This window comes from Mytilus galloprovincialis, chromosome 14 (assembly GCF_965363235.1).
Source record: "Mytilus galloprovincialis chromosome 14, xbMytGall1.hap1.1, whole genome shotgun sequence".
Classification (NCBI taxonomy): domain Eukaryota; kingdom Metazoa; phylum Mollusca; class Bivalvia; order Mytilida; family Mytilidae; genus Mytilus; species Mytilus galloprovincialis.
The window spans coordinates 24633885-24658756 of record NC_134851.1 but is presented as its reverse complement, the minus strand read 5'-3'; the positions used below and the strand labels follow the sequence as shown (position 1 = coordinate 24658756).

At 30.7% G+C, this 24872-nt stretch overlaps 1 protein-coding gene across 1 annotated transcript in view; it reads left to right on the top strand.

Annotated features, from left to right (window-relative positions):
* Window positions 1–18901, top strand: part of LOC143058846 (oxysterol-binding protein-related protein 6-like) — a 65227-nt gene extending 46326 nt beyond the window's left edge. Inside the window, exons 13-23 of the mRNA XM_076232320.1 lie at window positions 4948–5011; window positions 6552–6727; window positions 7087–7161; window positions 7885–8022; window positions 8723–8786; window positions 9149–9227; window positions 10361–10496; window positions 11993–12158; window positions 12869–12995; window positions 14567–14689; window positions 15317–18901. Of these exons, the coding sequence (XP_076088435.1) occupies window positions 4948–5011; window positions 6552–6727; window positions 7087–7161; window positions 7885–8022; window positions 8723–8786; window positions 9149–9227; window positions 10361–10496; window positions 11993–12158; window positions 12869–12995; window positions 14567–14689; window positions 15317–15413 (1245 nt within the window). The 3' untranslated portion in view covers window positions 15414–18901. The remainder of the gene's footprint in view (window positions 1–4947; window positions 5012–6551; window positions 6728–7086; window positions 7162–7884; window positions 8023–8722; window positions 8787–9148; window positions 9228–10360; window positions 10497–11992; window positions 12159–12868; window positions 12996–14566; window positions 14690–15316) is intronic.
* The last annotated feature ends 5971 nt before the right edge of the window (window positions 18902–24872 follow it).

Genomic DNA, 24872 nt, shown 5'->3' with positions numbered 1-24872 from the left:
TGGTCTTAAATTTTTGTAGCCACTTTGTGGTCATTTTGATGTCTTTAATTTCTCTAGTTACTTTGTGGTATTTTATTTCTTGCCACTTTGTGTTCTGTTATTTCTCTAGCCACTTTGTATTCTATTATTTCTCTAGTTTCTTTGTGGTATTTTATTTCTTGCCACTTTGTGTTCTGTTATTTCTCTTGCCACTTTGTCATCTATTATTTCTCTAGTTTCTTTGTGGTATTTTATTTCTTGCCACTTTGTGTTCTGTTATTTCTCTAGCCACTTTGTCTTCTATTATTTCTCTAGTTTCTTTGTGGTATTTTATTTCTTGCCACTTTGTGTTCTGTTATTTCTCTAGCCACTTTGTCTTCTATTATTTCTCTAGTTGTTTTGTGGTATTTTATTTCTTGCCACTTTGTGTTCTGTTATTTCTCTAGCCACTTTGTCTTCTATTATTTCTCTAGTTTCTTTGTGGTATTTTATTTCTTGCCACTTTGTGTTCTGTTATTTCTCTAGCCACTTTGTCTTCTATTATTTCTCTAGTTTCTTTGTGGTATTTTATTTCTTTGCACTTTGTGTTCTGTTATTTCTCTAGCCACTTTGTCATCTATTATTACTCTAGTCACTTTGTTGTTTGTTATTTCTTAAGCCAGTTTGTGGTCTGTTGTTTCTGTTGCAAATTTGCTGTCTGTTATTTCTGAAGCCCCTTTGTGGTTTTATTATTTCTTTAGCCAATTTGTGGACTGTCATTCTCTAGCCAATTTGTGGTCTTATCTCTTAAGGCAATTTGTGGTTTGTTATTTCTGTTGCCACTTTGCAGTCTATTATTTCTGTAGCCACTTTGTAATCTTTCATTTCTCAAGCCAATTTGAAGTCTGTTATTTCTCTAGTCACTTTTTGGTCTGTTATTTCTCTAGTCACTTTGTGGTCTACTATTTCTCTAGTCACTTTTTGGTCTGTTATTTCTTCAGTTATTTTGTGGTCTGTTATTTCTTCAGTTATTTTGTGGTCTGTTATTTCTATAGTTAATTTTGTGGTCTGTTATTTTCTCTAACCACTTTGGTCACATTTTTCTAGGTATCTACAATTAAAATCAGTGTTTCCTGAATTTTGTTATCAGGCTTTGTATGAATATGATTTATTGTGTAAAAGCTTTAAATGGGTATCATTGTTGAGCCATATCTCATAGCTCTACTTGTTATTTTTCTACACTATGTGGATTTGAATTATAAAATATATCAATCACAATTTCAATTTTCAGCTTTTGTATTCGGTAAGAAAACAACCTGACATCATTTCATATCACTTAGATTTTTTTTTCAAATTATTTGGAGTTTTGAGTTATCTCAAGTTTTATTATTTTAACCCATTAATATGTTACGCTCAGAAACTCCATCCTCCAAAATGTGTCCAATCCATGAAACATGTCCATTTTATGTTACTGAACTTCAAAACAAGTTGACTCAATAGTGTCCATACTTTAAAAAAACAAAACATGGCTATCATTATTAATTACATATGTTATTTGAAAACAATTCCAGTGACAAATATTAAACGAACACATTTTGGAGGATGGATATGTTTAAGAGTGTTACAAATATTATAATGTTTTTGTTGGTGTAAATTATATTTATCCTCTCCAAACTGATGGAAAACAATGGTCTTACAACTATATACCAGAAATTTATAGACATATTATTTTAATGCTTTTGGTTCCATTACAGATGTGAAATACTATTCCCAAATCTCTCTGCAACCTACAAATCTGTAAACTGTCTAGTCTTAAATTTCATTCCTGCATTTTTTTTCTATTTATACGAATTTCAGTGAAAACATATTGAATGCATTTATTTCATAATGAATTTCATCTCCAACACAAGTTGTGCTGAGGAAATGCAAATACCTGAAGTCCATGCATGTATTTGTGCAACTGTCCATTTATAACAGAATTGTCTTTGACTAGTTCAAAAATTAATTTTGATCAAATAATTTTGCTGTACTTATGTCCCTTGGATTTACAAGACTTATGTTCCTAGGAAATAAAAATATGGCATTATAAGCATTCTTAAGTGTACAATTCTTGAAATATTTTTATGCCCCACCTACGATAGTAGAGGGGCATTATGTTTTCTGGTCTGTGCCTCTGTCCGTCCGTCTGTTTGTCTGTCTGTCTGTTCGTCCGTCTGTCCCGCTTCAGGTTAAAGTTTTTGGTCAAGGTAGTTTATGATGAAGCTGAAGTCCAATCAACTTGACACTTAGTACACATGTTCCTTATGATATGATCTTTCTAATTTTAAAGCCAAATTAAACTTTTGACCCCAATTTCATGGTCCACTGAACATAGAAAATGACAGTGCATGTTTCAGGTTAAAGTTTTTGGTCAAGGTAGTTTTTGGTGAAGCTGAAGTCCAATCAACTTGACACTTAGTACACATGTTCCTTATGATATGATCTTTCTAATTTTAAAGCCAAATTAAACTTTTGACCCCAATTTCATGGTCCACTGAACATAGAAAATGACAGTGCATGTTTCAGGTTAAAGTTTTTGGTCAAGGTAGTTTTTGATGAAGTTGAAGTCCAATCAACTTGAAACTTAGTACACATGTTTCTATGATATTATCTTTCTAATTTTAATGCCTAATTATATTTTGTATCCAATTTCATGGTCCATTGAACATGGAAAATAATAGTGCGAGTGGGGCATCCGTGTGCTTTGGACACATTCTTGTTTGTAAAATATAAAGTCAAGATTTGATTGCATTGACAGAGTTTTGTTCCTTGAAATATACAGAAATATAAAAGTCTGCTTAAAATGGAATGGTTGCTTGCTGTTAGTACTATTACCCTAGCCTGTCTGCCTCCAAAGCCTTTTCAAAATAAATTGTCATATGTTTTGTCTTTCCACACTGCTAAAATTCTCACACAGTGGTTTTATTGTGTAAACACTCTTATTAACTAACAAATGACATACTGGTACAAATTATCTACCCTTTGGCAATTTTATTGCCTCTGGTGATAACTGGATGAATTATAGTATTCGATACATAATGAAAACACTCATCATGTTTGACTCATAAAGGTTATATGTAGACCTCAACAACTTTAATGAAGTACACAATAATCAAACAGTTTTCTTGTTGAATAAAGTTTAAGGTATACAAAGTTTTTACTATATACTGGAAAAGAAATAGCAAATGGTTGGTGTTATTTCCCTGTTTCTGAAAGAAAGTTATACTTTGAACATAAACAAGATTGCATCACTTCCTTTTCTTCCTCTCATATTTATAATACTCCTTACTTGGGAGCACTTAATAACAAATATTAAATTGTAATAATTATGGAAAAAAATAATTATCTTTAACATATACTTTTAATATATTCAAGTTTTCTTAAAAAAATCAATTTTTATGTAGACTTTTTTCAAAATGACTGGTATCAGTACTAAAATATTTTATTTCTGCTGATTGTACATAATATTTAGATTACGATAAAAACTAATATGCTTAGCTCACTGTATTATAATGTGTTGAAATATATTCTTACAGAGTTCGCAAAAACATGTTTTTTACCCGCCGTGACCGATAAAGCAAGATTATTTGTCATTCCTACAAAATTTTAGCCAGTCCTAAAAATTCTGTCAATTTTATCCTGAAATAAAAATAACATATTTTATTGAAAAATAATTTTTTTTTATTAGTTTTATTTTTCACACCCACAGACAAATTACAATAAAGCCAAGGACCAGTTCTGTTCTTCTGATTGTTCTTATTTAAAGTGATCTTCACCATCCATTGCATCATCTGAATCACTTTCTAAGTATTTGTTATCTCCATCGAAGGGTTCAATAGCCGATTGATTGCCTGGGATGGCTACATGAACAAATTTAGCAGGCCACATGTAAATCAGCACTTTGGTTTCAGTTTGTACCGGAAATTAGCAGCAGACTGATGTAAACACATACTGAATTTAGTTGCAGTACAACTAATTACCAATAAAAAGGCACTACAACGGCCATTTTTACATCAGTCATCGGGACCGGCACTAGTCTTTAAAATACTGGTCCAAGCCTCATTTTGACCGATAGGACCGACAGGACTGACCATTTTTGCAAACTCTGTTCTTAATCTGGAATCAAGATCAGGAATAAGATAATTTCTAAATACGCTTTAAATACATGTTCAACTATTATCCTTCAGCTAGATAAGGCCTTGCAATAATGAATTATGTTTTTAGGAAGTGAGGCTCAAAATTGTTAAATTATTTAGACCATTAAACCACAGTCTGCATAAATTGATAATAGTCTATAGAAAATTTGTTATTTGTTGATAATTTGAATTCTTGGTTCACCTGTCCTGTATCTACAAAATCCCTGAAGTTGGTATCCCAGGATTGGTAACAAATTCAGAGTACTTTCCTACATATGTAATACTGCTTTAATACATATGTATCTACCTGTATCAGACAAGACAAAATATTCATGGGTCCCTTATTTATTAAATAGATCAATGTAGATAGTGAACATAATATTCCATATCCATTCCTATATCATCTGAAGGCGTATGTTGAGGTTCTGAAATAGGGTTGAGGGATGATATTGAGACTAAAACACAAATATAAACTGTCGTAACATCCTTATCTTACATTTTTAATGCAAAATTTCTTTTCACTATCACAAATAAATTAAATTTAAAATGATAAATGATTTTACCTTTCAACTATTAAATATTTTAACAAAAAAATTGAACTTTAGGTAGCCCTTCAAAAAGACATATCAGTATACTTATAATCATCTTTGCTTCTGACCCAAAGTATTTTTTTAGTGTGTATTGTTCCCTATTGTAAATCTATAACATCATATGCATAGCTGATTTAGAATCGGGTTCATATTTAGTAAGATATGAATATTTAATTTGATATAATTTCTAAAATGAAATGTTTATATGGTTTTATATTTTGTAGCAATCCGATGAAGATGAGATCTCAAGTGAAGAGAATGACACAGATTATACTGCTGTTCATAGTGGTAGATATATACATAAATATACACAAATACACACACACATACATATGTACATATTATACTGTTGTTCATAGTGGTAGATATATACATAAATGTACACACACACACATGTATACACACACACATACATATGTACATATTATACTGCTGTTCATAGTTGTAAATATACACATTAATGTACACACATACACATACACATACATATGTACATATTATACTGCTGTTCATAGTGGTAGATATATACATAAATGTACACACACACACATATATACACACACACATACATATGTACATATTATACTGCTGTTCATAGTTGTAAATATACACATTAATGTACACACATACACATACACATACATATGTACATATTATACTGCTGTTCATAGTGGTAGATATATACATAAATGTACACACACACACATATATACACACACACATACATATGTACATATTATACTGCTGTTCATAGTGGTAGATATATACATAATATACACACATACACATACACACACACATACATCATGTACATATGTACATATTATACTGCTGTTCATAGTGATAGATATATACATAAATATACACACATACACATACATACACACATACATATGTACGTATTATGTATTATACTGCTGTTCATAGTGGTAGATATATACATAAATATACATAATTGCTCTAAACATCAGCACAATAATGTCAAATTTGTTCTTCCCCTGCAAGGATTTGAACTTGTGCTGTTGGGATATCTAGACCACTCTGCCAACTATAGACTTAAGAGGGGGGATAGGAGGGGTCTTGATCCCGAAATCCCGGACTTGAAAAAACGAAATCCCGAGGTCCCGAATTTAAATAAAGCAAATCCCGACATCCCGAAATCCGAAAAAAGGGATTCCCGGATCCCGAAAGGGTCAATCCTGAAATCTAGAGCTTAAAAACACCCGATCCCGGAGTCCCAATAAAGGTCCTATCCCCCCTCAGTTAACATAAATATACATATACACATATGCATACACATGTACATATAAACATACAGATACATACAAAAATACAGATACATACAAAAATACACATATATATATACGTACAGATATGCACATAAATTTTTGTCTGATCAGGTGGATGACCTTTATTCAAAATTTAAACACAAACTGGTTTTGTTATATATAATAAGATACACTTTGATTTTTTACTAAGCTTTTTAACAGGTAATCTTTTGTATCAATGAAGGGCAGGATATCTTGAATATTTTCCAGAAGTGGCTTTTATTCTGATAGTTAGAAAAAAAGTCTTAATATGCAGGATCCACACAGGAAATAGCATCCAAAAATGCACAGATGAATAGGATAAAGAATGAATATTTTATGCTGAACATGAAATATAAAAAAGCTGTTTGTTTACTATTTTATATATATACAGAAAACAGGGTGAATTATAAGCATGAGACAGGAAACTTGTGAAATATAAATTCAAAATACAAGATAATAATATTTTACCGCCTGCATCTAAATGGAGAGAAAATTACTTTATTTTTCATACATTTCAGTATCAGAAGACCAGTTATCAGATTCATTTGAGACTGGGAGGAGATCAAAGTTACCTGTTCCTAAACCAGACACTGGTGATATAAGTCTATGGAATCTCTTGTATAAAAACATTGGAAAAGATCTGTCTAAAATCTCTATGCCAATTACATTGAACGAACCACTTAGTATGCTACAGGTAGGTACATATAAAAACATTGAAAAAAGATCTGTCCAAAATCTCCATGCCAATCACACTGAATGAACCACTTTGTATGTTACAGGTAGGAACATAAAAACAATACATTTCGTTAACATGTAAAGTAAAATATGATAGCTTACACTGATGAGTGATTGATTTTCATCTTTGCAGATTTTGTTATCAAAATAGAGCGGAAATGCATTTGACTAGCTATTACGATTGCATAACAAAGTATTGGGTTTTAAGATTTCTATATTTAGATATTTTAAAAATACCTGCATTATCACTGTTATATGCATGCCATTTTGAGTCTGAAAATAAGTTTGTAAATATGAATTTTTACTTTAAAATTCCAGAGGTTATGTGAAGAACTTGAATACAATGAGTTAATAGAAAAAGCTGTTGGATTAGAAGATCCTTATGAACGAATGGTAGGTTTTTATTTTATCTAAGATTAATTCTTCGTGAATCTTAAATCTTCCTTAAAGATTTAAAAGAAAATGCATGGTAAGAAATTACAAATATAAATATTTCACGAAAGAATTCTGCACCACTAAAAATAATGGAAAAGAAAAAGATAAGGTGTAATAGTTCACGACGAAAATCTCTACATACTGAAAATTCTAGAAATTATCATGCACATTAGGCTAAAAAAAGAAATGGGGATACAGCACAAAGGGTATTAAGTTTTCATGGATTGAGGAAATCTTGCAGTATATATATTTGAATTCTTTCCTTGTTTTGCCAATCTCTAAATACAAAGCCTATAGAAAATAAGTATCTCGTTGAAAATGTGAATTAGTGGATCAACTATATCCACGAAACCAGCGAACATTGTTATCTAACGAATAATAATGAGTCCACAGTAATAACTAAGTATGTTGGAACAATATTGAAGTTGATCTAGAAATGTATGCTATTTTCTTTACCCAGTCAGTTATTTTATAAAATGTGAAACCTGGTTGGAATCCCCTGGAATTGCAAATACATAATTATGAAAGCATACATGTATGAACGAGTAAAATATCGTAATTTAATTGAGATGTAAGACAAATCTAATATGTCATGGAATGGGTGTTATTCCGTCAGGGCTCACACAAATGATGATTTAGTCGACTTAATTTGGATTGAAATGATTTAATATTCATTTACAGATCCATGTAGCTGCATTTGCTGTTAGTAGTTATGCAAGTACAGGGTACAGAGCTGGGCACAAACCTTTCAACCCACTGCTGGGAGAGACGTATGAATGTGATAGGCCAGACAAAGGATGGAGATTTGTGGCAGAACAGGTACAAATATGACCTTTTAAGGTGGTACCTAACACTACAGGGAGATAACTCCTTAAAATCAGCAGAATGTTTGACATTGTGTTCATTTGGGAATATCAAGCTTCTCAATGATTAAAATAAGTGTTTGTCAAACTGCTATGTAACCAGTGTAATTTTTCTGATTAAACGGTTGGTTCAAATTTTTTGAAATTTTTATATTTTTGTCAAAGGGTCAAAGTAAATAATTTGTCAAAATATTAAGAAAATTAAATTTAGTTAAAGTGTTAGGTACCACTTAAATCCACTGCTGTGCAAATGTAAATTTGTGCAGAAGGTTAAAAAAAAATCTTTAAAAAAAAATAACACTTTTAGACATATTTCAAAAAATAAATTTGGGAACTGATACTAATTCGGAATTAATAGAAAGAAAGATTGAACAGTGACAGTTAGTAAATAAAAATCAACAAATGAATGAAACGTAAAAAGAGCTACACAAATTTACAAAAATACTGGACAGTACAACAGAGCATATCAACCACCAGCACCTAAATACATGTACAATAGATAATTACCTACTTATATAGATAAAAGAAGCAATGAACAATACATTGCACAGACACCAAGATTTGATAGTGTCCCAAAATGTGGTGGTGTTAAAACTAATATAAATACATGTAGATTTACAGAAATTTTAGTCTAACTGAATTTTCTTCAATTTCAGGTTAGCCACCATCCTCCAATATCAGCTTGTTACTGTGATTCTAAAAACTTTATATTTTGGCAAGGTGAGTTGTAATATCAGAGTAGCTAACACTAACTATACACTGAACTTCTAAAATACCAGTTTTTGTCATACAAGCAACGTTTTGCAGAGACTTTTATGATTGGAGCTACGCTTTGAAATATTTTCTTCATTTTTTCATTTTTTGTCTTCATTTTTGCACTTTTCAAAGAAAATTAAATTTTGTTTGCAGTTAACATTAATGACCACATTCTTAAACCTTTATTTTTACTTTTTAAATATCAATAAATTTGTCTTTCTTGGTATACAATCTTATATTTATAGCATATTTGAATCTAGACAAGAATTTTATAGAAACAATGTATACATGTAGTTTAGCCACTAAAGTAATTTTATAATTTTCAGAAACTCGAATAAAGACAAGATTTTGGGGAAAATCTATGGAAATACAACCTGTAGGCATTGTCAATCTAGTTCTTCCAAAGTAAGTTTTTATTTTTGTGTTGTAATATTGATATATTATCTGGATGTGTGAAGTTTTATCTAAATTGTCTATAATGACAACAAATCCTGCAATACTTGGATTTTATTGGTCCTATAATTAAAGCCATAAAAAAGAATAGGTTTGTTTGCCCAAACACTACCTACCCAGAAAAAAGCTGCCTACTCAAATTCTTTTATTGTCGTGATTTGAAAAAGTTTTTTTTTAATCAGATAGACATGAAGATTAATAAACACCCGATACTTCAATTTCTCTTTTTGAAAAAAAAAAGAAAAAGAAAATGCCTACCTACCTACCCACTGTCTCAACCTTTGGGTAGGGTTTAGGCAAACCAAAATATTTTTAATTGTGGCCTAAGATACTATATTTTGTTTAACATTTAGATACTCATTGATAGAGTAAAGAACTTTTGAACAAAAGGAAAGAATTTATCTTTTAAGTGGAACATAACACTACAGGGAGATAATTCTGCAAGAATCAGCCGAACATTTTTATCACATTCTATTGTTAAGGGAACACATGGGGGTTGGAATGTTCAACCATTTTACATTTTGAACTATCTGATGTATATATAGTATTCAAGAATCTTGAAATACAAGTTGTTTTTGCTTGGTGTTCCTAATTGAAAGGACAGACAAAGAAGAAGAAGTAAGCTTCTCAATGATCAAAATTAGTGCTTGTCAAACTATACATCCAATGAAACTTTTCGATAAAGTAGGTGGCTAAAAATTTTTGAATTTTAATATTTTTTGTCAAAGGCTCAAAGAATTTGTATGATACTAGTAGATTTACAGAAATTTTAGATTAATTTTCTTTATTTTCAGGTTAGCCACCATCCCCAATATCCGCTTGTTACTGTGATTTTATGAAAGCAAAACGATCCAAATTGATTTTAATCAATATCTTCTTTTCAAATATGATGTCATTATGTCGGTTTGTAACCAAAACCTTGTTCTGATTAGCACAAAAATATGTTTGACCCATGCACACAAAGAAAGTCAGATACTGATAGGCAAAAGTTCTTAAGTTGCACACATTTGTTTTAACAATTATCATAAAAAGAAATTACATTTTATACTGATTCTTTCAGTATCAATTTTGAATTTATATTTCAGGTGGAATGAGCAATATAGATGGAACAAAGTTACCACATGTGTTCATAACTTACTGGGGGGTCAACGATGGGTCGATCATTACGGAGAGGTCAATATCACCTGTGGAGACATCACCTGTAAACTTACATTTAAAAAGGTGAGTAGAGATTGTATGGAGCACTGTTAATTCAGAAATTACAGCAAGTTCAACATGACAGACCAAAATGTTTATTTATTTATTGCAATTACAGAAAAAACTGCTTACAAATAGATGTGTCAGATTTCAGAATGCGAATTCTTATTGCAATGTTGACACAATCACAATATTTGCAATATTGCTAAAATTCGATTAATACAAAGGCCTAAATTTGGCTCTTAAAAGTGGACTTTCTAAAATATGAGCAATATATACATATGTATTTTTAGATAAGACATGATTTGATAGTGATGACTGCGTAAAATGCAATCAAGACCATTATATATGCTATCAGCTTGAAAACTATCTTTCTAAACAAGTTGCACAATAATTTACTGATAAATAGTCTAGATTTTGGCAGTAGACTGTGCACTATCACATTGACAGCAGCAATTACAATGGAGACACAGGATTCATTGGAAAGTTTTCACTATTTTTACTGCCATTTAATATAACTTGTGGGTTAGTAAAGCAGAGAGAGGTTTTTGTTGAACCTTCGACTTTAGTCGAAAAAGCGAGACTAAGCAATCCTACATTCTGTCGTCGGCGGCGGCGTCCACAAATATTCACTCTGTGGTTAAAGTTTTTGAAATTTTAATAACTTTCTTAAACTATACTGAATTTCTACCAAACTTGGACAGAAGCTTGTTTATGATCATAAAAAAGTATCCAGAAGTAAATTTTGTAAAAATAAAATTCCATTTTTCTGTATTTTACTTATAAATGGACTTAGTTTTTCTGCGAGGAAACATTACATTCACTCTGTGGTTAAAGTTTTTAAAATTTAATAACTTTCATAAAATATCCTTGATTTGTACCAAACTTGGACAGAAGCTTGTTTATGATCATAAGATAGTATCAAGAAGAAAATTTTGTAAAAATAAATTTCCACTTTTCCGTATTTTACTTATAAATGGACTTAGTTTTTCTGTGAGGAAACATTACATTCACTCTGTGGTTAAAGTTTTTAAAATTTTAATAACTTTCATAAACTATCCTTGATTTGTACCAAACTTGGACAGAAGCTTGTTTATGATCATAAGATAGTTTCAAGAAGAAAATTTTTTAAAAATGAATTTCCACTTTTCCGTATTTTACTTATAAATGGACTTTTTTCTTTGCCAGAAACAAAACATTCACTCTGTGGTTTAAGTTTTTAAAATTTTTTCTGATCATAAGATATTATTCAGAAGTAAATTTTGTAAAAGAAAAATTCACTTTTTCACTGTTTTACTTAAAATGGATTCATAAACTATCCTGGATTTTTTTACCAAACTTGGAAGCTTCTTTCAATCAAAAGACAGTATCGTGAGGGAAATTTTTATTGATGTTTTTCCTCATTTTTGTTGAGTTTGATTAACAGCAAAAGTAGGCGAGACACTAGGTTCTGTGGAACCCTTTCGAATTTTTCTTATATTTAATGTTTCAGTGCTTACCTTTTTCTGTTTTATTTGTAGGCTAGCAGCTGGTCCTCAAAACGACATGAGATCCATGGTCATATTAACAATCCTGAAGGGAAGGTTGTCCATCATCTATCAGGGAAGTGGAATGAAGCTTTATACTGTGGTTCTCATCATGGTGGCAATCATCATCAGGCCACCAGTAAATTAGTATGGAGACCAGGTAAGTCAGGGAGACAAGGGTAAAGGGCGATCCATGAGCAGGTACCAGTAAATTAGTATGGAGACGTGATAAGTAGGAACGTCAAGGATAAAGGGTCAAGTGTATATTGTTGCTATTTAAGGTCAATCATCAATATATATTTCCTTACATAGAATTTTCTTATACTTTGTCAAAATGGAGGTTTTACTATTCATTTTCCAAATATATGATAAAAGTATGGGTCATCCTTCTGTATTTCAATCTACAAGAAGTGCTAAATTGGCCATACTGTAGATTATACGTATAATGTTTGTTTTTTTCAAAAATAAATTATAAGTATGGGTCATCATTCTTCATTTCAAGCTACTAGAAGTGCAAAATTGGCCAAGTTTGCATAAATTATTCATGAAAGTAACACTTTTTTTGTGACTAAAAAGAAATCTACGAGATAGAATTTTGAAATAAAATATAATATAATTTGTTTAAAGGAAATGAAGATAAAAATGGTGTCACCTAATATTTTACTTGTTGCAAGTGAAAAATAGATGGTAATATTCCTTTATAAAAAAATACTTTAATAATTATCTCCCCTTATATGGCAAAGTTGAAAAATTGAATCCAACAAATGCAAGTATTTGGTATATCTTTTAACAGTCTAAATATTGCAATGACTGCTGATTCTTGGACTTCATTAAAATAATGTCTGATTTATTATCTATATTCTTAAACAGGTGCAATGCCAGATGATTTTGAGCTGTATTATGGCTTTACCAGATTTGCAATAGAATTAAATGAGTTGGATCCTGATGATGCTAAGACACTGCCACCTACAGATACAAGGTTCAGACATGATCAAAGGTAAACAATATAATATATATACAAGAGAGTTAATTGGTAGACCCATCAAATTTTTGGGCCGGAAATATGGAGGTTTTGGTCATGGTAAAAAAAATGCGGAGTATTATATAAACAATCTGTATATTGAGTTGACTTTAATCCTCAATTGCCAGAACTGGTCCAAACCAATTACTCATAATAATGCTATAAAATATAACTTTATTGTGCAGTTGATGAAATCGAATGTCTTTTAAGTGCAGTTGATTAAATAGAATATCATTTAATTCATTTTCAAGATTAAATTTTGAAACTCGTGACCATCAAAGTTGCATCTACTGACAAACTATTTGTATTCCTCATCTCAGAAATGTACTTCCACCTCATTTACTCACCCATGAAGCAAACTTTAATTATTCACTCTAATGTGAAATGTAGGTCAAGATTATCTTACTTTTATCAGGACCTCTTGGTTATTCAAGACACATCTATGAATCAAATCTCAAGAACTATGACTTATACTTCCACAGATAGATAGACTTTATCTTTGTGACTGACAGATAAAACACTTTATCCCTTCCAAAACTTCGTCTGACAAAAAATATAAAAATCTTAAAGCAATAAAATGTCAAATTATTCATCCCAGTAAAGGTTGAGAAATCCTAGACAGAATGTTTTCATTTCTATTCGGTTTGGTGAAATTTAAAAGTATCAACAAACAGTCATAAAAGTAGGAATGTAGCTTTGTATGATATTTATCCATGAATTCTGCTCAAACTTAGTATACCAGTTATGAGAAAATTTGATCATCGTTGAATGCCTCATGGTGACTTGAAGATGGAAGGACAACAATAAAAACGTTCCATGATTGCATATTTGAACATTCATTGTTATAAATTTTTGGCATCTTCTTCTTATATAAAAATTAATAAAAAAATGTATTTATTTCAATTACTTAAAATCTTTAATTTTCATATACCGCAGAAAAAAATATATAGATTCGCAGAAACGCATGTAACAATCTCAAACCCGTATCATTTGATGGACCGGCTTAGTGCCGGCCCATAATAATTAAATGAATTAGACCCTGATGAAGCTAAGACACTGCCACATAGAGACACAAGGTTCAGACATGATCAAAGGTAAACAGTCTTCTGGATCATTTTCAAGAGTCAAAGTTCCACAGCTACATAGATAACAAAGATGTTATTGCCAGTAAAATATTTGAACTACTTTGGATAGATCTATGATATTTATAAATACTTCATATTCTTCCTGTTTACATTAAAAGAAACTTTGAATAAAATTAGTTCTCAGTCCTTTAGATTTGAATATTTGATAATTCTTTGAATAAATTCTATATTATATTATATTGTTATGCCCCACCTATGATAGTAGAGGGGCATTATGTTTTCTGGTCTGTGCCTCCATTCGTCCATTGGCTTCAGGTTAAAGTTTTTGGTCAAGGTAGTTTTTGATGAAGTTGAAGTCCAATCAACTTGAAACTTAGTACACATGTTCCCTATGATATGATCTTTCTAATTTTAATTCCAAATTAAAGTTTTGACCCAAATTTTATTTATTTATATTTTTAGACTATTAGAGGAAGGAAAGATTCATGATGCTGAGAATGAGAAGACAAGGTTAGAACATTTACAGAGAGAAAGAAGGAAGAAAAGAGAGACAGAAGGATTGGATTACAGTCCTATGTGGTTTAAGTAAGTGAAAGTTAAATGCCTACATTTTAAAATCCTTCACTAAACTATATGAATTTAAAAAAAAAAAAAATGAGAGGGAAAAAAATCAAGAAGACATGAAAAATTAAAGATTGAGAAAACAACCTGGATATTTATGATCAATTACAGAAGGACAAAGAAGTGCAGGAACACTAAAAAAAACTGTGGACAAGTTAAGGTACTCTGGCAAGGTAATTAGATCCTGATCCAGGTGTAAATGGTAAATCCACCAACAAATTATAGGCTTGTTTTAGATAAAAAAAAAACAAAAAAAAACACCAAAAAACTAAAGTAATCAAAGAGACATAAAAAAATTCAAGGTAAACTAACATGAGGGATACTAAGTTACAAGCTGTAAACTTAGTAAATTGTTACAGCAGATATGCAATAAAGATATTATTACGTTTAAAAAAAAAAAAAAAAAAAAAAATCAAGTCGGAAGAGAAACTGGCAATGCCATAGCAGTTAACGATAAATGACTATAAAAGTCCAAAAGCACTACAAACAATCCAAGTTAGAATCTAATTAACATGGACCACATCAGTAAAATTGTGGACATATAACAGCCATCCATCTTCTTTTGTCATAAATGTTTCTTTTTTTCTCCAGGAAAACAGGAAAAGAGAGTTATGAATACCTTGGAAAATACTGGGAATGTAAAAAGTCACCAGGATTTAATAAAATGTCTTTTGTGAAGCTATGGTGAATAGTAACAGGAAACCAGTAGAAAGGCTGACAGAAAAGGCCCAGTAGCTACAAAACTTAGACCCCTATATTTATACAGATGTATAACTTGTGAGACAAACCAGGGAATGAATTAAAAGAGAAACATTACAAATTGATATCTTCCAATGATTTGACAAGACAGAATTATTTCTTATTGTCCGAAACTTGTGATCTAATGTGTCAAGGCCTACATTTGACAAAAGGATGTACGATTAAAGATCATATAAATATCTTTAAATTTACCACCAACTGTACTATCATTTTGAAACACAGGCCTTGAGTACAATGATATTGAGGCATTTTTTTTCTTTTCCCACCTTATTTTGTAAGACATTTTCAAAACCTTTTTATTTTGGGGCCAATAATGGGCCTTTAAGCCCCTACTCCTTTCACCTCATGTATTATTGTATTTGTGAACGTCTTTGGTCTTTATTTCTTCCCTTTAAATGAAAGAATAATGGGTGATTAAATTCCGATGATAAAGTTATATTCTGCAAATGGATTTTATATGTAGATTAAAATTAATTAGAGAAAAATTGCACAAATTTAGTGTAGTAAATACACATTTATTGTAAACTTGTGGATTTAGAAAGAAATTTAAAAAAATTATGATGAAGTAGCTTGTTTTGTAATCCATTAAATATTTTGTCAACTCTAAAAATGGGAGAAAGAATTTGACCGAACATGCATGGAGTTGTTCACTTGCTATTTTTATTCCTTATCCAAATGATTAATCAGGTTTACCATACCAAATCATAAACTTAGCTAGTTTTGGTTAATATGTTATTTGGAAACAGCAGACGACACAAGTCTTCCTTTGAAAACTCACACAACCTTAAAGTAGTTTCTTCTTAGACTTTATTTAGCTTTTGTCTTTCAGTGCTATATTTATTATTGGAACTCATGACCAAATGTTTGTCGGCTCTCCATAGTGTTATGTTGAAACGATAGTATATATGCCCATAGCAAACTTGTGATTATCGAATTTTAAAATAAAAGTTGAGAAAATGTTATTTTCATTATAATAATCCTAATGTGATTCACGAATATATTCATGTGTGAAGTTTTTCTATATAAATTTCATTTAGGTATCATTTCATTGTTTAAATATAACTGTGGATGCATTCATTTTTGTTGGAACCAATTTTCTTGGATTGAGAAACAATTGTATTTTCATGGAATTTTGATTTCGCAGTTTTGCTATAGACTGAATACAAGCCTATAAAAATGTGGGTTTCAATGAACATTAAAATTGAGGTTTAGGTTTCCTCAAGAATCCGAGGAAATTATTTTCCCACGATTGATATGAATCCACAGTATACCTTTTCTATTAACCATTTTCTTTTTATATGTATGTGTGTTCATTATCAAATGTTGAATTATTGAATTAAATATACACGAGTGTGTTTTCTCCCTCAACAATATACATAGAATTTTATGCAATTATATGTTAACATGTGCTTTTTATGTTTATGCACCTGTGTGCGTTTGTGATTTCCTATATGTATATAATATATAGTTATATTTACAGTTTTGCTAGATTTTTTCTGTTGGGTATGATATTTTTGTTTAAATTATAGACTGGCAATATCTATTTCATTGTTGAAATAAGCAGGTAACCATGACTACTGTAGTAGTTCTTTACTCTAAAAAGTTGACAATTTTTGTGTTTCTGTGAAGAATGAAAAAAAGGGAGACCACTGCTGTAACAAACAAATATGATGTATGCATTAGAAAGTTTGAGGGGATATTACTAAATGAATCAATTCATGAATTCATGTAATATCTTAATGACAACTTTTAAACATACAACATTGTGTAAAAAAAAATAAGAAAAACTTCAAAAAACTTGAACCAAACTTTCTTGGATAAATTTCATTGGATACATACATGTAGCAGTTTAACAAAGTATAATTTTGATCATGTAGTAGCTTAATATTTCCTTAACAACGATAGAAATCGATTAAAAATGTTCAGCCGATTTTTACAGAGTTATCTCTCTTTAGTGATGTGCATCACCTTAAAAATGTTATTCAGCATAAACAGAAACTACTAATCTAACCTTCTTGTTTAACATTAATCTATTGTGTAGGATGTTAAACATCCACAACTTTTGAATTTTAAACTAACTAGCAAGAGTTGCAGACAAATTTAATAAAATAATTTAATTATCAAATTTATTTATATTCAGATAATAGTGCGAGTATAATCAAAGGACAAGTAATTCATATAATCGAATGTAACTAATTTTCTGTAAAAAATAGGGGAAAACATGTAAAAATTATTGAAACTGATGATTGACCTTATTTATAGTTTGTAGAACAAGTTTTAAAATAGGACAGATCTAACTATATATTCCAGTTTATTTAAGAGAACTAAGAATATTACAGTATTCTATCCTCATTTTTGTCAGGCTAATTAGTTTCTCAATTACATACTGTTTCTAGCAGGGAAAAAATATTTAAAGGAAAAGAATGGTACATGTCAATTTAAAAATACCTCTCTTTGTATAAACATATTGATACTTGTAGGTTGAAAAGATAAGTGTGATGACTGTATTTATATATATATATTTGCATCCGGAGTTGAATATACAAACTTCAATAATGCTAGGCAACGAAAATGTTATGTCTTCAAGTTTAACTTGCTCTCTGTCCTATATATAATTAAAGGACCATGTAATGGCATAACTTTTATATATATGGCAATTCTACTTAAACACAAATAATCACAACGAATAACTCTTTCTCATCTTAATTAAAAAGTAATTTGAAAATATTAAATTATATAATTCATCCTGGAGGTTACTTATAAACAGATTAATGAGATTGTAGATGTACCCAAGAATAAATCACATATTTTCACATTGTTATTCCCAGTCTACTACAATAATGATAATGCAGGGGTGGATCCAGCCATTTAAAAAAGGGGGGCAGTCTCAACCCAGGACAAAGGGGGGTTCCAACAATATGTCCCCCATACAAAGGCATTGATTGTCCAAAAAAGGGGGTTCCAACCCCGGACCCTTCCCTGGATCCGCCAATGTAATGAATGCACAGAATCTGTGTAGTAACAGAATGTGATATAAATTCATGAAACCAGTCATGAAAGATCACCACCCCTGCCACCAAAATGTAAAGTTCTTGATCTCTCAAACAGCCTTTTTTTTATGAAATCTTTAAAAAAAATGATGACTGACTGTTTGGATTGATTTTCCATAAAAAGGATGTGTTATGAATGTAAAGACCGGTTCTAATGTATGTGTATAATTATGTGTTTGAGTTGTGTTTTCCACATGATTTAGTGTTTGTTTTCAATATTATTTTACAAACTGCCCTTGCACATGTATAACACCTATGTTTTTATAGCTATTTTCTATTGCATATCATTTTAAATTTTGTTAATTTCTGTTAAAATAAATTTACTCTGTTATAATGCTATAGAAATATAGACAAATGTTACACCTCACTTTGTTCAGTGTTTCTTTTTTATTACACTTAGTTTCTACATTCAGATGGAAAAATTCTACTGGTTAGCATCTTTATCTTGCTTTTTCAATTTTATATAATCGAAATATGAACTAAAGATTAAATATATTTCATTGAGATTACCTAGACAATATACATTAAATTCAGAAATTTTGAGTGCATTTATTGCAAAAATTGTTGAACAAAAGGAAAACAATTGAGATTTTTTATTAATGAAATTTCAGTAAATACTGCATGTGAAAAAGTGCTTTAAAAAAAGCTTTTACAATTATAAGCAATATAGGAAAGGTGTACTGACATAAGAGGTCTCTAAAGACATTAACTCCAAATGGAGCTTTCGTTAGTAGAAGCCATCTCAATTGTGTGTATCAGCGAGGAAAAATGTAAAAGCATAAAAGCATAGTATATATGCCAATATACATGATTAACACTGCATGGTGATGTTGCATAGCCTGACTGGTTTCGGTCCAAATAGTATATAAAAAGAAGATGTGGTATGATTGCCAATGAGACAACTGTCCGCAAGAGACCAAAATGACACAGACATTAACAACTATAGGTCACCGTATGGCCTTCGACAATGAGCAAAGTCCATACCGCATAGTCAGCTATAAAAGCCCTGATAAGACAATGTAAAACAATTCAAACGAGAAAACTAAAGGCCTTATTTATATAAAAAAAATGAAGGACCTTCTTCAGAGGCAGAATGGTGGATTAATAATTGCACCCTATTTATATAGATATGGTAAAGGCGGCTTAATTAACCCTGTAAAATATGATCCAGGGCACAGCCTTCATTGAAATAAGTCTTCATGCAATGAGGTAACTGTCAATTTTCCCATGAGAATTATTTGAAACCATTTCTTGTGTAGAAATTTTTATGGGGAAACAGTTTTCACAAAATTAGCCTGTTTTTATCAACATTTTTGTTGTTGTCTAGCCTGCAACAAAAACTGCAGAATAGGAGACATAGGGATTTTAATCTGTGCGTGGGGTAACTGTGTTAATTACTTGTATAAAGCTTTATATTTCAGAAGGTAAATACCTGATTGCTTCATTTCTTTTAGGAAGATGCCTTGTGTAAGGAAGTTTTTGTCTGTATGATTCCATTGTCCTTCACCTCATTTTCATGGTTCAAGGACTGCTCAAGTTTTTTGTAAGCTGAAATACTCACTCGTTATGAGTAATAAGATAATTATATTTGGTATATGAGATTATAGCAATGTCTACATATCTGTCAGGCAGAATTCACCTGACCTTGACATCATTTTCATGTTTAAGTATGTAAGATACTATCAGAAAAGGTCAACTATATATGAACGACTAAAATTGAGAATGGAAATGGGGAATATGTCAAAGAGACGACAACCCAACCAAATGGCAAACAACAGCCGAAAGCCACCATAATGGTCTTCAACGCAACGCAACGAGAAAATTAAGAATGGAAATGGGGAATGTGTCAAAGAAACAACAACATGACCAAAGAGCAAACACCAGCTGAAGGTCACCAATGTCAATGTTAATTTGTTTGGTCTTTTTGTCAGATACAGTTAGCAGCAGTGTATGCAATTGATCAGTTGTATTTGGTGAAAGGAATCTTACCTTGACCTGATTTTCATTGTTCAGTGTTAAGTTTTTAAGGAAGCTGGCTTATCATGTTTTGGATTGTTTGTCAGATTTTCGGAATCCTCTGGTTTTATCCATTTGAATGCATTGCAAAAATTTTCCCGGTGACCCCCATTTTTCTTTTTAAAATTTTTTTCCATGTTTAATGATAAGCCATCTGTAAAAGTTTTATAAAATGTTAATTTCTTTTTAACAGTTTTTGAGAACTTCAACATGTCAATGATAAAGCTGTGAAAAGTCCAGAGAGAATATTTTCCCGCCAAAATTTCAATGACTCATATCTCGAAAACAAGCACAGTGACCTATATATTTTTTTTGCTCTTTGGATTCCTTTATTAATTCCCTTTCAATATAAACTAGTGTTTTGAAAAGTTAATTACTTTGAAACTGAGAAGCAAACTCCCTTAAAGCTTGGTCTGTTCATTGGATACTATAAGCAGTAACATATTAGAGAAATGTACATTGTGTACTACAAATGTAACAAGCAATACGAAGAGTGGCAGATCTTTATCCTGGGTTGGTAACCCCCTTTTCTTAAAATGTCTGGAATCGCCCCTGACATAGTCAGTCCCCTACAGGTTTAAAATTCATTGTATTGTAACAAAATTTCTAACTTGATCTATAACTTGTCATGGTATAAACTCTATAATAATAAATATCAAGTCAATATCTTCATTCATGACGAAAACAAGTTGCTTTCTTTAAAAAAAGAAAAGCAATACATGAACCTATGACTGCTGACTGCCGGGTCACCAAAAGATTGTTGCTGAATTTGTGTTTGCTTTTGAATTGAAATAATTGACTGTGAATAGAAAAAGCCAGATGAAAGTATATATTTACAGCTTCTGTTTGAATGGTTATTTTAAAGCTCGACTATTCTATTTATTACTTAGGAATGTACATAATTTTTCCGATTATAACCCTTTGGCAAATCCTGATTTCTACTAACCGGATGACTTATGCAAATTGCACAATTTAACTATCGCAATTTAAATTTATGCACTAAGTTTGCTTTATAATCTGTAATTCTAGATGCATAAATTTCAACTATCATATCTTTATATTTTGTTTCCTAAATGAATGCCTATATGTTCTCAACTCGTATTTGAAGCTGTCTTTACTCATGGTAGATGTTGTATGCGGTGAAACCTGTGGCATGCAATTGATTTTGAACTCTTATGAAGAGACTTATTTTGGTCTCATAAAACATCTCAAATTTTAAGGTTTCCTGATTTTACAGGGAAACTTAGTTTTGCTGAAGAATTTATTAATTCAGAAGTTTAGGAATACCTGTACACACTTTTAAAATAACCAATTTATATAAAAAGGTATGCAAATATAAAAAAGATACCAGAATTAAAATGATGTACGCCAGACACGAGTTAAGTCTACAAAAAAAGCATCAGTGACGCTCGAATGAAAAAAGTTAAAAGGCGGCCAAATACATTACAAGTTAAGGAATCTATTCCTTGGGTAGACAATCCTTAGCTTTTCGAAAAGGTCAAAGTTTATAATAGAACAGTGACTCAAAAAAGAAACAAAATAGAAACAACTCGAGGTTAGAATACAGTTAGTAATGATGACCGTGCTTGAAAGTCACATGTGAAGCTCTTTCTACCGTGTCCTCAATTTATAGATAACAAAAACGAAAATAAGCTTTAACGAGTGAGTTTTAAAATAGGATTGCATGCAAGTAGTATTTTAGCGCACGAAATAGTAAATAGAAAGCATCTCACTGATACTCAGGAAAAGAATACGCATTTGCGTCATCACATATCTTAAACTTATAGTTGAATTCCAATGTCAAACGGCCTACATTAAAGGTTTTGACTCCGGATTTATTGTCATTTTATCCAGATTTTTTTTAGAACGCAAAAATAGTTTGCTTTCGAAATGTGATCTATAACGTGAATGAATCAAGACGTGAAGGATAGTTGGTCAACACAGTGAATACAATTTTCAAAACACTACCATAGTACAAATATGTAGATGCTATAAGGTTAAACTATTAAAAGAAACAAACAAAAATTGAATTAAAATTTTATAATAAACTAACGTTCCTGTTAGTATTTTTTTTCAAATTCTTTTGAATATATATAATATCCATAAACAAGAACGTCAAGTATTTACGGATGGACATTTTATTTATCGAATGAATCTATTTTTAAATTCTAACATTCCACTTTGTGAATATATTACTATACAAACTATAAGCAAAGACTTCTAAATCCATACTAAAACAGTATAGAACAATCAACATTAATATAATTGTAATTAAATTTTGTTGTGATTATTGTAAATCATTTTACGGTTGTTGTGAGGTGCCAGGATTTAAAATCATGCTTTATGATTAGAAAACACACAAGTATTTTTATTCATGACCGTTTAAAATTTAGATATTGAATAAATTTACCTTTATACTTTCCGTTTTATGGATATATTACAATACAAAAAAATAAACAATAATTACTCATAAAAGTTAAATACTAAAATGGTATGAAATAATTAACGTAGAAATATAATAATTATTTTTTATAAACATTTTTTTTTGTAGGATGCAAGAATTTATTTAGATTTAATTTTTATGTTTCCTTTACAAATGAGTATTTAAAAATACCAAAGCAGAGTATATTGTCATATACAATACTTATTTCTTAATTGCAACTCTGATTTCAATCATTATTAGTTTCTTCAGAAACATAAATACAGTATATATTTCGTATATATTTCTTTGATTCCGATTGAATTAAATACTTTTGATAAGAATATTATCTTTCTGTTTTCTGATCTAATATTAGTATTTTAACCAGAATGTTCTCTCCCGTAAGTCTATGATGAAATACACAGTATCCCGTGGTTAAATCTTCAAACATAATTAGTTTACATGTTATCGAGTCAACAGGCAATACCACGTTATAATTAACCTAGATACACACAGTGTACAGCGGTTGTTTTAAAACAAATATAATTGGGTCGTCAAGGGCCATCAAAGGACCATATCAAAGACGTAGATAACAACCTGTTAAGACCTGTATAAATGACCGAAAAATTTCGAGGCGTTCCGAGAATTTTATTTTGACTTCCGGCCGAGAGATATCGAGTGGCCCATAGACACATCCAAAACTCGCCAATATATAAGCATGAACCCCTGAGGGGGTTCATGCAAAAATGTTTGAAACTGATTTTTTAAGTAAAAAGTCCCAAGGACCATTACTCTGCAAAAATCATCAGACTGGAACCAAATTCAAACTGGATCTGTAAATTGTCATGATAAAAGGATATACCAATCAAAATTCAAACTTAATCTGTTATTCTGATAAAACTATATACTAATTATCAAATCAATATCTTCAAGCATGACGAAAAAAAATGTTTGAAACTGATTATTTAAGTGAATTTTCTAATTCCAAGGACAATTACTCTGCAATAAATAATCAAACCAGAAGAAAATTTAACTTGATCTGTAACTTGTCATGATAAAACTATTTACCAATTTTCAAATCAACATCTTCAAGCTTGACAAACAAAAGTGTGAAAAACTTACTATTTCAGTGAATTTACAAAGTCGTCAGTCCATAACTCTGCACAAAATCATCGGACCAGAACAAAATTTGAACTTGATCTGTAACTTGTCATGATATATATATACTAATAAACAAATCAATATCTTCAAGCATGACAAAAAACTAGAGGCTCTCAAGAGCCTGTGTCGCTCACCTTGGTCTATGTGCATATTAAACAATGGACACAGATAAATTCATGACATAATTGTGCTTTGGTGATGGTGATGTGTTTGTAGATCTTACTTTACTGAACATTCTTGTTGCTACAATTATCTTTATCTATAATGAACTTGGCCCAGTAATTACAGTGGAAAATATTTTCTAAAAATTTACAAAAATTTATGAAAAATGCTAAAAATTAACTATAAAGGGCAATAACTCCTTAAGGGGTCAATTGACTATTTTGGTCATGTTGACTTATTTGTAAATCTAACTTTGCTGAACATTTTTGCAGTTTACAGTTTATCTTTATCTATAATAATATTCAAGATAATAACCAAAAACAGCAAAAATTCCCTAAAATTACCAATTCAGGGGCAGCAACCAAACAACGGGTTGTCGGATTCATCTAAAAATTTGAGGGCAGAAAGATCTTGACCTGATTAACAATTTTTTAATGTCAGATTTGCTCTAAGTGCTTTGGTTTTTGAGTTATAAGCCAAAAACTGCATTTTACCCCTATGTTCTATTTTTAGCCATGGCGGCCATCTTGGTTGGTTCGCCGGGTCACGCCACACATTTCTTAAACTAGATACCCCAATG